Source organism: Eleutherodactylus coqui, chromosome 8 (assembly GCF_035609145.1).
Source record: "Eleutherodactylus coqui strain aEleCoq1 chromosome 8, aEleCoq1.hap1, whole genome shotgun sequence".
Lineage (NCBI taxonomy): Eukaryota > Metazoa > Chordata > Amphibia > Anura > Eleutherodactylidae > Eleutherodactylus > Eleutherodactylus coqui.
In genome coordinates this window covers 114,829,733-114,844,692 of record NC_089844.1, presented here as the reverse complement: position 1 = coordinate 114,844,692, position 14,960 = coordinate 114,829,733, and the positions used below count along the sequence as shown (strand labels likewise).

Sequence of the window (14,960 nt, the reverse complement as noted above, 5' to 3'; positions counted from 1 at the left end):
CCCAAGTTCATGCTGCCCGTAGTTTGGGCAACATGAACCCGAAGACCGAAATCACTTTAAGGGTGTTGTATAAGGGCTTGGTTTATTTGATGTGTGTGAACTGGCACTGATGCCTTGGATGTGGGGATCCAAGTGTGGACAGCTTGCAGAACTTGCTCTGCCGCTCTTCTTGAAGTTTCAGATGGGCCAGAAGAAGGTGAGTAATTGTGCTTGACTCATTTTAGCACTCCCATGGTAGTGTATAATTTGGCAAGTAAGTTTAATAATGACACCTTTATACAGCAGAGCGTCCGCTAAACTACATATTGATCTTCAGGACAGCTCTTGATCACATGCTGCCTTTAAAGCAGCATGAAAAGTATGACCGGTTCGTTGTAGGGGACGATTTGCAAATGGCATCATGTTAAGCCACGAAATAATCTGTATGTCTTGCATACACGTCATGATGCTGATATCACCCTTTGCATCACAAAAATTGAAAACCACATCTTGTGTAAGACGTGGATTTTGTATTAGACTTTGTCCGTGTTGTAAAATGAAGCCTTGTGTGAATCCACTGCAAGAGTAAGAAGTAACGAAGCTAACAAAAGAAAATCAAGCCGGCTTTGTTTAGGAGCCTTGTATATGCCATAGCCATTCAGGAATGTGTGTAATCCTAATTTTGCTGTATACAGATATTGATTTCTAATAGCTTGCTCCCGTACATTTAGTTTCCTTGTCTGCTGGTAATTTACAGATCAAACCATGTCTGTCAAGAGTCATCTGATGGAATTGGGTCTAACCGCTGCTAAGTGCGCAAGAAAACGGGGCAATGTCACACTTTCCGCAAGGTTAATTGCCCAGTGTAGCAATATCCAGCTTGGACAAGTGACTAATGCACAAGATCTAGTTGCTAATTTTAAAAAGCTCTCAATCCATGGGCAGATGGATGAAAAATGGGGACCGGAGCTTGACATTGAGAAAGCCAAGTTATTGTACGCTGCAGGTCAGTATGACATTGTATAATGCACCGCATGGTCTTTCCCTACACTGTGAAATGACATCACACAAACAGGAATTGGATTTTGGCGATTTTATATTGTGTGATTTGGTTGGCAGGTCAGTCTACACATGCCATGGAAATGCTGAGTTCATGCGCCATTTCCTTCTGCAAGTCTGCAAAAGCTGAATATGCCGTAGCAAAGTCTATCCTGACTCTGGCCAAATGGATTCAAGCGGATTGGAAAGAAATTTCAGGGCAGATGAAGCAAGTGTACCGAGCACGTCAGCAAGCAAACATCATCAATCTCTCTACTCTGGGGAAAAATGTGCTCAGCCTCATCGATCTGCCGCCTGTTAATGCCATGGATGAAGAGTATCCGCGTATTGAAAGTGAATCCACAGGTAAAACGGATCTGGAGGTTCAGTGGAGAAATTGTTAGAAATTGGAAATAATTTCATTTGACTGTAATGTGCAATGCAGAATTGTACTCATCTTTTGCTTTCTTTATCGTTTTTTTCCCCAACAGTGAACATTGGTGTTGGTGAGCCAGATTTCATACTGGGCCAGCTGTATCATTTGTCTTCTGTGCAAGCTCCTGAAGTAGCCAAGTCGTGGGCAGCCCTGGCTAGTTGGGCTTACAGATGGGGAAGAAAGGTGGTGGACAACGCTAGGTAAGTCACGCATGTGCACTGCCTTTTCACTTGTTTCAATGGGACTGCCAGATAAGGCCAAGCCAAGAATGTTAAAAGGCAATAGACATTACAGTGGTAGGATATCCATTTCATATCATGCCCATTACAGAAATATATGCCAACATACATTGTATCATATGTACAGTTACATTACTATGAAGTGCAATATTAACTACTCTAGTCAGTGTCCTTTGCCTTTATTATCCTTTATTTAAAAATATATAGATTAAAGTGGTGATTTTATAGATATTAAAATGTGTGTGCTTTATGTATATATTTGATATATTGGTACACTTCATATGATATTAGTTCTAGTGTATATATATTTTTTCTCGGCTGTGTCATTGGGGGGACAACGAAGACCTTGGGTATATCTTCTGCCACTAGGAGGCAGGCACTAAGCTAAGGAAGAGTTGACTCCTCCTTTGAATGCAAGGTGGTGGCACAAAGTCCTAACTTCTTGTGACCCACCACCAAAGATCCCCTCGCTCGAAGTCCACTGGCTCCCCTTCACCAAAGAGAGGATCAGGCTGGATATCGGTGCCACAGCATGTGGCACCTACCTCTGGAAAGGTAAGTACTTCTGGGACTTGCCGTGTGGGGAATTCCCATTGTTTTTTCAACAGACGCTTCTGTTACTTCTGGTCAAGAGGACAACCTTCAGTGGCGCGGCCTCTTTACCGGTGCCAGTACTACTTTGGTCGACTCCCCCTTCCAGCTTGTCCACACTCTTTCGGTCGACTGCCTTCCAGACTTTCCCACGCTCCTTTGATCATTTTCCATGCGCGCTGTCGGGAGAGGGATTTCCGCTTCTGGCGATCGGTCCTGCCTTTGTCTTCCCACGTCTCTAATCCTGGATGCCATCACAGACGACTCCTCCCAACGTCCCAGACGTTCGCATAACACATTCCTCCTCATTCGAAATTTGAGCAGGTCCTGGCAAGAGTGGGAAGCTCCCGAAATACATTTCCTTAAGCCTAAGTGCCTGGACGCAATGTATCCATTCCCTGAGGAATCAATTAAAAAATTGTCTTACCCACAATTAGTAGGATGCCTCTGTTTCACCCAATCAGTTCAGGCGAAAGTACGACTTCCGAGGGACAAGTTCGTACTTCTACGGTCACACACTCCTGTCTCCATCCGCCAGGGCATGCGGGTGCTGGGTCTCATAGTAGCCACGTTTTAGAGCATTTCCATATGTGCAATTCCACACTTGTTCACTTCAGCTAGCCAACCTGTACAGATGGAATAGGTCGCCAGAGTCTCCTTCCTGTATGCCTTTCCACGAATGCCTCTAATCCCACAGCTCCTCACGAAATCCAAGATAGAGGGCATCCCAATGATCCTCATAGCACCAGCTGGCCACATCGTTCTTGGTACACCGATGACGTGTGCCTACAGGTCTGCACACCCTGGCCCCTTCCACCCACACAATTTGCTGAAGCAATGCCCAGGTCCTCCCCTGCATTTACAAACGTTGCATTTGACAGTGTGGCAGTTGAATCTGCAGTCTTGAAAGTGCAAGGGTTGACGGACCCCATTGTCCGAACTAAGCTCAGGGCCAGGAAACCACGACCTTCTCGCATCTACCGTAGGGTGTGGAAGTCCTCCTTCAGGTTATGCAAGCAGCATCCTCTATGACTCATGCATGTTTCTGTTCCTAGAATCCTTTCCCTCCTCCAGTCGGGGATGGATATGGGCTTGGGCCTCGCCTCTCTAAAGGGTCGAGTCTCCACACTTCTTTCTCCCCTGTCCTCCTGTACATACAGGACCTTTAGCACATCCAAAACACCTTTGGAGTTGTCACTCCCAGGAATCCTGTTGTGTCCAATCCAGCCAAACTGACGAAGGGTCTCGTCCCCGAAACGCGTTTTCAATTGCTGGTTTTTATTTTGTTAAATAAAAAAAGAAGTGCTTTCACTATCACGCATTGGACCTTTATCTTCTAGTATCTTAGGGGGTTGCGCCTTCACACCAGTATTTTTCCACATTCTTTTCGCTTCATCAGAGTAAGGCGGTTCTAACACTTCCTTCCCAAAGTGGCTTTGTCGTTCCACCTCAATGAGTACATCGTTCTCCCCTCCTTTTTTGTCTGGAGCCTTCATATCTTACGGAACGTTGTCTGCACAAGCTTAATGACTGTGGGATCTATCTCTCTTGCACAGAACCCTTTCCGCGGGCCCGATTCTTTTTCTCATCCCTGACAGCCCATGTCAGGGTCTGGTGGCTTCCAAGTCACCCATTGGCCGCTGGATCAGATCGGCCATCTCGAAGGCCTGCGCATCCCTTCGAACACGGCTCACTCCACGTACAAGATGGGTGGATCCTAAGTGGTGTAACGCTTTTGCTCTGCAGGTTTGTAAGGCCGTGACCTAGACTTTGCTTCATACTTTCACAAAGTTTTACAGGATGCACACTTCTGATGCTGCCCTTGCTTACTTGATTCCGCAGTGCCCTGACTGCTTGATCAGTATTTTAGGCCGTCGCTAGGGGACTGCTTTTGAACGTCCCATGGTCTTCGCTGTGTTCCCCAATGACACCTCTAAGAAAACAGGATTTTTTTGTTACACACCATAAAATCCTTTTCTCGGATGGTGACTGGGTGACACAGCACTCACCCATTGTTTCAAAGAAACCAGATGTTTCTCTGTTCTGAGATTCCCCCTTTACTACTCTTGGTTTGATGTTCTATTCCAGTTCAATATTCAGTTGTCCTCTGGGCTTTTCCTCTCCCACTGCTTGTGTACAAACTGATTTAGCTGAGTGACTACAGGAAGGGTGTAGCTGGGAAGAGGAGTCAACTCTTGCTTTACTTATTGTCTGCCTCCTAGTGGCAGGAGTTACACCCAAGGTCTTCATTGTGTCCACCTATCAAAATCCAAGAAAAGGATTTTACAGGCACACACAATCCTGTTTTGTTTTTTAATATAAGAGTATAACACAGATTTTTCTTGCTAACACAGTAGCATGCTGTTTTTACTCTATCAGAAATAAATTCAAAATTGATGCTCAAATTGCAAATTTGCTTCACCTTGAACGTAACACATTTTGCATGTAACACATTTTTGCGGAAACATGTCACTAATAGCCCTTTTACACGGTCTGACTGTCAGGTAAACGACTACACAAGTGCTGACGTCACCGCTAAGGTCATTGGTGCTCGTGTAGAGTGTTTACACTGACAGACTTCACCGCTAGATTGCAGGCTTCTCACTCGGCGCTTCACCTAAGTGAAGCTGGGAGCGTTTACACAGAACGACAAGCCTGTGATCCAGCGATTTTGGTTTTTAAGTTGACTGAAAGTTAACTATAAAAGCTTGCGAACAAAAAAATGAGTTTTTTTTTTTGTTTTTTTGTTGTTTTTTTTGTGCATTTACACTGCATGATTATCGCTCAAACTTGCTTGAATGAATTTTGAGCGCTATTGTTACATGTAAATGCCCCATGACTTACATGCTTTTTCTTTCCATGTAATTTTAGTCAAGGTGAAGGTGTGAAATTGTTACAGCAAGAGAAATTAGAGGTGCAAAGCCTCTTACCAGACAATGTATCTGAGGAAGATAAAGAAAAGATTTACGGTATCTTGGGACAAGCTATGTGCCGGCCTGCTGGGATCCAGGTACGTACTGTCATGGCTATAAAACAGCACCTCATGATAAAAAAATAAAGGTCTCGGAACTGAAAAACTTTGATTTGAGGATCGATGGTTACATAATTGAAGAAAACACAGACCGTGCTGCCAGGTAATACTATGTACTGTTTTCTTGTAGTTCCATATATATCTAGTCTACATTCAGACAGAACACTAAATGCAGGACTCTATTGAGAGCAGATAATGGTTTTTCCAAAGCTCAACTATTGATGACTTATCCTCAGGATAGGTTATCAATAGTTGAACGTGAGGGCTGGTTTCACTGTCCAGTGTGGTCTGACCACATTGCATCCAGGTTATTAAATGCAGCACCGCTCCCTTTTGAGTTCCCATAGAAATTACTGCTCTGTCCGCATTAGCAGGGGTCCCGAGCGGCAGACCCTCGCTGATCTATTACCTTTCCTGAGGATAGGTCATCAATAGTGAGTGACGTTCCTAAAAACCCTTTTAATTGTGCGGGCGCGTCTGTCACAGGCAAAGGTTTGAAGTCTGTTAATTGTGTAAGTACCAAAAAAAAGACATTCACACGGTCTTGTTTGCAGTGTACATTTGGCAAATGGATGGACTCTTCCAGCCCCCATACACAAATGTAACCGTATGCTCTCTGGTCATCCACAGGAGGCCAAAAGTGTGGGTCTTTTCAAGGTCAATCCTTTGATATTATAGCCTGGATAGAAAAATGAAAGCCTCAGTCTGGTTACTACTGCTCTACTTATAGTTGATGCGGTTTATCATACAGAAGACTTATTGTGCAGCATGTTTCACCGTGTCACAAATTAGTTTAAGACTCAGGTTTGAGAACTGTTGTAGGTCACTGACATAAAGTAAAATGTTTGTATTAGCCTGATGACATAACTTTCAGCAGGACAATGTATCATGTCAGAAAGGTCATCGCCTGGATGAATGGTCGCTGTAGGGAAAATAACTTAATTGTACGCCACTAAAGCTTGTGTTAGCCATTCAGTAGGTACACAACCAGAGGGCACCCCCACATTAGACAAAAAATGGCTACATGTGAATAAATGCTAGAAGCACCCACTACTTGAGATGCATGAAATTACAAAGTACCATTTAACCAGTAAAGGGTTTTTTTCTGCATTTACTTTTGTTTTAGGATGAGGATATGTCCCTTCAGATCACAGAGAATGAGGGCAATGATGAAAATGATACAGTTGATGTCATCTGGAGACAACTCTTAGCCAGTTGCCCTTGGCTTTCAGACCTAGATGAGACGGCTTCCGATGGGCTTATCAAGCTGTGGCGTAAAGTTGTGGACCGGATCTTTAGCCTGTATAAATTATCCTGCAGCGCTTACTTCACCTTCTTGAAGCTGAATGCCGGACGGGTGAGCAAAAAGTGTTTGAGAAACTGTGTGGGCTGCTGGGGGCATTATTACTTAGAGAACTTGTCATTTCATGTCAGCAGGGCCGGCTGCATAGTTTTGACTCCAATAATGTCTTTCCCTCCCTTTCTCCTGTAAATGGCTCTTCTTGCTTTCAGCTCCTAAAGTTGTGAACGTGTCCAGTGGGCGGATGATTGTCAATCAGTGGTGTCAGACTTGATTTGACCATTAGCCTTGAGAACTTCCCACCTGACGCAATCACAGCGAAACTAAGACGTGCTCTCTTGGAGATCCATGGATTATTTTGTGGATCTCAACTATTCCACTTGAACAGAAAGCTCCTCGTTTGAAGCCACCTTTTATATGTGCATGTGGTTCTTTGTAGAAATCCTAACATTAGCAGCAAGTGAATGTGGCCTTTATTACCACTTTCAGTGTTTCACACTTTAAATTTCTGTAAAATGTTGCTGCCTTTCTGCTTTCGTTCACTATTGGAGTTATTTCATGTTTATTCTTACTTCATTGAGTTCTGCTTACAGAAAAACAGGATTTAGTATTTTGGAAAATGTTTGAATTCTGAAAATAATTTAACGCTCAACTGTGCCATTTCTCCTGGAAATGTATGACTAAATTGACAACTGAACATTACCAGTCCTGATGTCAGTAGGTTGCTTTTACAGTATCTGACATGGTCCAATCAGTGCAGATAGTAACCACATTGTTTAGGAGAATAGTAACACTCGGTTGTCAATTCATTCTATTTCCAGGTGTAGTAACAGAGGAACCGTGTACTGCAGAGTTGTAATAAAACATATCCTAGAATCTTATGGGAAATGCAATTATTTACTTAAATGTGTCAATAAAGCAGACCGGTCAGCTCTTGCCGTTCCAAATGGCTTTACAAATGTGCTCAAGTTTTGTCTGAAAGTGGAGTTTTTCCGTCCTGATCAACTTGGCTTGTGGAGCGAAGTATAGTTTTGTTTCTTTACTTATTAACGTTAAAATGTAACTTTTCTGTTCTTTTGAACTGTTGTGTAGGTTTCACTTGATGAAGACGACCCAAGATTGCATTTAAACAGCTCCTCTAAGCAGAGCACGGATGACGTCATTGTTATGGCCACGCTACGATTACTCAGGCTATTGGTAAAACACGCTGGAGAGCTTAGGCAGTATTTGGAGCAAGGTCTGGAGACGACCCCCACAGCTCCCTGGAGAGGTGACTGCTTAAATACATAACTATTGTGCCCAACATCTCCTGCACACAAATCATTTGCTTAGCTTAAAGGGGTTTTCCAGGCAAATGCTATTTGATAATCTGCCACTCAGTACCCCGACGATCAGCTGCTCTGGCGCCCAGCAAAACTCATGGTACGGGGTGGAAGCACATCACCTTGACCCCTATGTAGTGGTCGACGCTGGTAATTGCAGGTGTAACTGCCAGTAAAATGAATGACCACTGCTTCTACAATTATCAGCGCCGGACACTACACAGAGTTTGGAGCAACGTTACTCTGTTAGTTTTTGTTGGTGACAGTGGCACCCCAGCAGCTGATCAGATCCCAGCCTATCAATGAAATTTGCCTGGAAAACCCCTTTTGATTTCCAAGCAGAAATACATAGTGCGTGGGGTTAAATTATATCAAGTTTCTTTTTTAAATGTCCACTCAGTCACTGGATAACTTGCTTTATGTTGCATACACAATTTGCATTTCCTCATTTGCAGGTCGCATAAAAATGAGTGGAATTTTACTGTATTCCTCATCTAACCTGTTCCTCATTCAAACTAGAATAAGCGTTCTTGTTTAGGTCATGTTCTTCTAACTTGTCAGGCTTCTGTTGTATATTAATACCTGTGTCTCGTTTTGTAGGTATAATCCCTCAACTTTTTTCACGGCTCAATCACCCTGAAGTATATGTGCGACAGAGCATCTGCAATCTATTGTGCCGTGTAGCCCATGACTCGCCTCACCTCATCCTCTACCCGGCAATTGTGGGAAGCATCTCATTGAGCAATGAATCTCAATCTTCTGGTAAGTTCTTGTAATAAACCTGGCCTTTTAAGGAGTCTCATCGCTAGAACAATCTCCCTTTTATTTTTGCAGCAGTACCTGCAGTACAATGCTCAGCAAAGCCTCACGTTTGGCATATCTGATGCAAATGGATAAAGGCTGAGTTCACATGCGGTGGATTTTCATATAGCGCAATAGAATTAAATTTTGCACCTCTCTTCTGTTTGCTATGAATTATTTTTTTACTTGGAAAAATGAGCAGACGGTTGATTTTTCAAATCGGCATCATACTCATTATGTTAGGGATTTCATCACATTCACTGTAGCAGGGAGGAAATCCATGGTGAATCTGTGGCAAAATCCACATGTAGTACAAATGAGAGACCCAAGTAGGTCCATTCTAGTGTGACTGAAGCCTTGCCTATCTTTTGGGCATGCCCTCGCATCGCCCATTGTTTTCAATGGGGTCGGCGGCAGCATCGCACTACATGTTAGGTGCATGCGATGCTAGGTTTCTGCATTGAAAACAATGGGAGAAACTCCATGAGCCGCGCTACTTCCCCGAAGTGATGTGAGGCGTTTTGAGATAAAAGCTCCTCGCATCCGCAGGAAAGTCGCATTCGCCTGTGTGAAATTAGCCTAAGTGCTATACATCGAAGTAGAAGTGTGATTGGGCACTTTATGAATGCTCAGTTGTTTTTCAACACAGGAACTAAGCTGTCATCCGCCATTCCCACCTTACTGAGTAATATGCAGGATGATGAGCTGATGGGTGCTGAATGTGATGATGGGAGTCTTCCAGCTTCTCAGGAAAGCAACAAAGATGAAATGAAGAATGGTCTTAATGAGGACCAAACCATGATGCAAGATTGTTACAGTAAAATTGTAGAAAAGTTATCTTCAGCCAGTCCCACCATGGTCCTACAGGTTGGTATACAGCGGCCTATGGCGGATACTCCAAAGAATTCTGCAATGTGGGAGGATTATAAAGTTTTTAATTCTGACGGTCTTACACAGGTACAGATGTTGGTAGCTGAACTTCGGAGAGTCACCGTGCTTTGGGATGAACTCTGGCTGGGGGTCTTGCTCCAACAACACATGTATGTGCTCCGACGCATTCAGCAGCTGGAGGATGAGGTCAAGAGAGTCCAAAACAACAACACTTTGCGCAAGTATGTTACCGTATTGTGAGCTACATACCTAACGCAGGTTTACTGCAGTGGACAGCACTTGGAATTACATTTGGGTCATTGTAGAATCTACACGAAGCTCAAAGTATCAAATATCTGAGGCTATTGTATCTTGTGACGTTTATGTCTACGGCATTATACTTAACCCAAGCTTTTTATTTTCATGTTACTACAATTCTCCAACATGCATTGTCAGCACTTTTCTTCATTATTGTATTTTTCTTACTAGAGAGGAAAAGATTGCAATTATGCGTGAAAAGCACACCGCTCTGATGAAGCCCATAGTATTTGCACTAGAACATGTCTGCAGTATCACATCGGCACCCGCCGAAACACCCCATGAAAAGTGGTTTCAGGACAACTATGGAGAAGCAATTGAAAATGCTTTGGAAAAACTTAGAAATCCATCCAACCCGGCTAATCCTGGTAATAGCTGGATGCCATTCAAGCAGGTATATAGATCGCTTGTGATTTTAATCCTAATTATGTTTAGGAATATGGCCTGATGGTGCTCAGCGAGGGCCACAAAAAGATGGTGATAGTCTTTTAGCCATGTGCACTGTAGGCTTTGTAATATAGTAGTATTTTCTGTCCAGTTTTGCTAAGACCGCCTCCTTTGTATACCTTTTTTAGTTGCCCTTTAGGCTCACAAATAACATCCTTTGACCCAACTTCTTTCCATGCCATCTGTGCCCCTCTCCCTTTTAGACATGAGCAGGTTTGGGAGTTGGGACTGATTTTGTTCCTCTCATGCGGTTGTTTCCTATCTATCAGTTATAATCCTTGAAGGATTGTTTAGCCGTTGAGAAGTTTTGTAACATTTGGCAGAGGGAATATCAGAAGGAGTCTGTCTGTGGTGACGGTCTTTACTGGTTTCCTGACCCACATGGTACACTTCATGGAAACATTAAAAAAAGAAAATTGGTTGCTAATCTTTTGTTACTTTCTAGATCATGCTGAGCTTACAGCAACGAGCGCAGAAACGGGCAAGCTACTTATTACGCCTTGAAGAAATCAGCCCTTGTTTAGCTTCCATGGCCAACACTGAAATCGCCCTCCCAGGAGAAGTGTCTGATAGAGACACCATCACAATACACAGCGTGGGCAGCACCATCACCATCCTGCCTACTAAAACAAAACCCAAGAAGTTCATCTTCCTGGGCTCTGACGGGAAAAATTACCCCTATCTCTTTAAAGGTAATCCCCTAGTTTTTGTCGCCCTGATTCTGCACGGTTAGTGGGTGTGCAGGTCTGAATTCTACTTTATCTTGTTTTAGGTTTGGAAGATTTGCACCTCGATGAAAGGATTATGCAGTTTCTGTCCATTGTGAACACAATGTTTGCCACGATCAATGGTCAAGAGTCACCTCACTTTCGTGCCCGTCATTACTCTGTCACACCCCTCGGCACCCGGTCTGGTCTCATTCAGTGGGTAGATGGAGCCACCCCGCTGTTTGGTCTTTATAAAAGATGGCAGCAGAGGGAGGCTGCATTACAAGCACAAAAGGTATAAACCGGGCTAGATTTCATATAGTTGATTGCGTTTAGTATGGAAAGCCATGCAACATCTCAAGATGCAAAACCATTTGGCTAATGACATTTATTAGAACTTGTGCAGCTAGGTAATGACCGCTTTATATTAAAGCGAATATTCCGCCAGAAATAGTGATGGCACTTTGTTAGGCAGCTTAGGCCATACTCACTTCTCCTTAGGCCTCCCTCACGCAGGTGTTTGCAGTAAATGTAGCATTTTTCAACACTGCATTTACTTTGATTTCAGCAGCGCTGGCATGCGTTATTCCAGCATTTTGGCTAATAAAACAGTCAAGGAAGCTGAAAAATAAAATACTCACGTAGTAGCCGCTGTCCCTGCAGGCTTTCAGGCACTTGTCTGTGCCTGCAGAGCATCTCTTGCTGGTAACGGAATTTCAAGACAACGCCTCCAGCAAGAGATTGCTCTGATTGTCTGAGCTGCGAGCCATTCATTCATTCAATGGCTGTGATCGGTGCATCCAGCGCTCGCTGTGATTGGCGCTGGATTAGCCAATCAGAGCAATCTCTTGCTGGAGGCAGGGTCTTCAAACCCAGTCACTAGCAAAAGATTCTCTGACAAGGGCCTGGACCCCCCGGAAAGCAGCGCCAGGGATGCGACAGCAGCATACTTTTTGTAATATATATATATATATATATATATATATATATATAATATATTTTTTTTTTTTTTTTTATATATATATATATATTTTTTTATATATATATATATATATATATATATATATATATATATATATATATATATATATATTTATTTTTTTTTATATATATATATATATATTTATTTTTTTTTATATATATATATATATATTTATTTTTTTTTATATATATATATATATATTTATTTTTTTTTATATATATATATATATATATATTTATTTTTTTTTATATATATATATATATATATATTTATTTTTTTTTATATATATATATATATATTTATTTTTTTTTATATATATATATATATATATTTATTTTTTTTTATATATATATATATATATATTTATTTTTTTTTATATATATATATATATATATTTATTTTTTTTTATATATATAATTATTTTTATTTTTTTTGGGTAGTGCAGCTAGTGCTGCGTTTTTAGTGCTGCCCAAAGCGTGGCACCAAGTTGTGTCGTGCTTTTAACAGCGCTGCTAACTCTGCCCATTCACTTCAATGGGCAACGCACGGCTGAAAACGGCCAAAGATAAGACCTGCATTGCTGTCAAAGCACAGCAGACTGCAATACATAGCAGCCCTGAGAGTCTTCAGGCTCCGAGCTGCCATGTAAACCCATGAGCACTCCTCAGTTGTTTGGTGAGGGGTGCGCTGTCGGGGCCTCTTCCCTTCATCAACTTTGACAGTGGCATGCAAACATTAAACTTCAGTTGCTGGCAGGTGTCAGCTGTCAAACAGTCCGTATATGCCCCCAAGCCCGCTCCACATACCATCTGCAACTACTCAACTATTTATGTACAGTGGGTGGGCCTTAACTGGTTGGAGGGGGTATCCAAGCTTTTAAAATTGAAGACCTCTGTTTCGAGTAGATCACAAATATCGGATCGGTTGTAATTCAAGTCTCGGCATCCCCATCGATCAGTTGTTTTGAAGGGGATGCGGCGCTTATGCATTCTCTGTAGTCTCTTCGGTATTGTGATTGCAGGCTTGCTTATACTTGAAATGCTGTGCTTTTGTAAGAACTGTTCTGTTTGTTGTCCCATTCACACGAAAGGAGCATAGCTGAAATACAGAGAGCCTGACCCCCAATCGGATATTCTTGGCCTATACTAAGATTGGGCCATTACTTTTACAAGCCTTGGCAACCCCTTTAGGACATGCAGTAAAGTTCCTCAAGGCTCTCAAAACAGGTGTTTGCTTGTATTTCTCTTAAGGCCATTTTACACACGATTATTGCTCAAAAGCCATAATTGTGTGTAAAAGTGTGCCCATCATGCACTTATTGTGCACTTTTCGTCCATCACTGACTTCAGGTCAGCATGAAATCCATTGTCTCTGATAAGAGGGACCGCACGCTGAGTTCTCTGCGGGCAGCGCTGATAACCTTCTTGACCAGCTGTTGTCCCGCTGGAGAATAATAGCGATGTATTTGGAGAACAGACTACCCGCTGTTTTCTAAATACAGGCAAATGAAGCTAGTTAGCTACTAAGAGCTGATTAGCCCCTTAGTAGCTAATGCTAAATGATTGCTCAAAACTGTCAGTTTCTGACGGATTTTGAGTGATCATCTGTGTGTAAGTGGACCTTAACAGTATTGTGATTTCAAGGTGCTTGTGATGCTTTGTCATATTCTATACCGTAAACAATGTTTTTCCTCCTAGGCCCAAGATTCCTACCAAACTCCTCAGAACCCAGCTATGGTTCCCCGTCCCAGCGAGCTGTATTACAGTAAAATCGGTCCAGCGCTAAAAGCGGTCGGGCTAAGTCTGGATGTATCCCGTCGAGACTGGCCAATTAATGTGATGAAGTCTGTTCTAGAAGAGTTAATGGAATCCACACCTCCAAATCTACTAGCGAAAGAGCTGTGGTGCTCGTGTGCCACTCCTGATGAATGGTGGAGAGTTACACAGGTAGGAAAGGCTCTCGAGTGACTGCTGAATCTTTGGTTTCTGCTTCAGCTTTGAAACAAAACGTCAATCAGTGCTATAAATCCTGTGTGATTGCCAGTAGCTGCTCAGACTGCTTAGTAATGCAGCAAATGTTTTGACAAATTTTGCTCCTTTTGGAATTTTTTGATGATGAAATGTTTATGAATTTGACATTTGGGCTCACATGATCACTTGGCTTTGGAAGCAGTGTGCATCTTTTTTACCCTTAATCCAAGTAAATTAATTTTATTATAGTAGGTAATTAGATACAATTGTAATCAAAATTATTAAACCATTGCAAGGTGGGAAGCGTTCGCAGCGCAAATGCAGCAATTTCACACAGAAAATCCTTGGCAAATCCGCCCCGTCTGAACATAGCCCTAATAGCAAAAAATCCACTCTTTCCGCAACGTGTGAGCGCATCCTAAAAGAGGTTGTCCTGAGTTTTACACTTTTTTTTTTTTTTTTTTTTTTTTTTAAATTGCTGGGCATGCTATAAAATAACAAACTAATTGATACTTGGCTCTCGTCTTTCCCCAGGAAGCAGCGGGGCTGCCTCTGTGAATCTCCCAATGTCTGTACTGGCCAGAAGTAAGGTAACCACTACAGTCAATCAGAAGTCACATCATCCCGTTCCAAACTTCTGGCATCATGATTCTTGGGATGTTCAGTGCTGATGCCAGGAGAATGGGCGGTGACGCTGTGGCCTCTGGTTGTAGCAGTCACCTGATTTCCAGCCAGTGCTGGCAGCGGGACATTCGCTAGAGCCACAGAGGGATAAAAGAGGTAAATATTGATTCTCTTGTTTTATAGCCTGCCTGGTCATTATAAAAAAAAAAAAAAAAAACAAACCTTTATACTCCGACAAACCTTTTTTTTAATGACTACAGGGGTTGAATATTGTAATGATTTACTGTAATCAGTAGTTTTAGGAC

General features: G+C 42.4%; 1 protein-coding gene across 1 annotated transcript in view; it reads left to right on the top strand.

The window, feature by feature from the left end:
- The window catches only part of SMG1 (SMG1 nonsense mediated mRNA decay associated PI3K related kinase), a 98,868-nt gene that overhangs the window by 62,270 nt on the left and 21,638 nt on the right, over positions 1 to 14,960 (top strand). Inside the window, exons 30-42 of the mRNA XM_066576244.1 lie at positions 737 to 985; positions 1,099 to 1,383; positions 1,509 to 1,653; positions 5,155 to 5,293; positions 6,441 to 6,671; positions 7,707 to 7,884; positions 8,537 to 8,698; positions 9,387 to 9,604; positions 9,695 to 9,849; positions 10,097 to 10,319; positions 10,818 to 11,064; positions 11,145 to 11,374; positions 13,759 to 14,007. Of these exons, the coding sequence (XP_066432341.1) occupies positions 737 to 985; positions 1,099 to 1,383; positions 1,509 to 1,653; positions 5,155 to 5,293; positions 6,441 to 6,671; positions 7,707 to 7,884; positions 8,537 to 8,698; positions 9,387 to 9,604; positions 9,695 to 9,849; positions 10,097 to 10,319; positions 10,818 to 11,064; positions 11,145 to 11,374; positions 13,759 to 14,007 (2,711 nt within the window). The remainder of the gene's footprint in view (positions 1 to 736; positions 986 to 1,098; positions 1,384 to 1,508; positions 1,654 to 5,154; positions 5,294 to 6,440; positions 6,672 to 7,706; positions 7,885 to 8,536; positions 8,699 to 9,386; positions 9,605 to 9,694; positions 9,850 to 10,096; positions 10,320 to 10,817; positions 11,065 to 11,144; positions 11,375 to 13,758; positions 14,008 to 14,960) is intronic.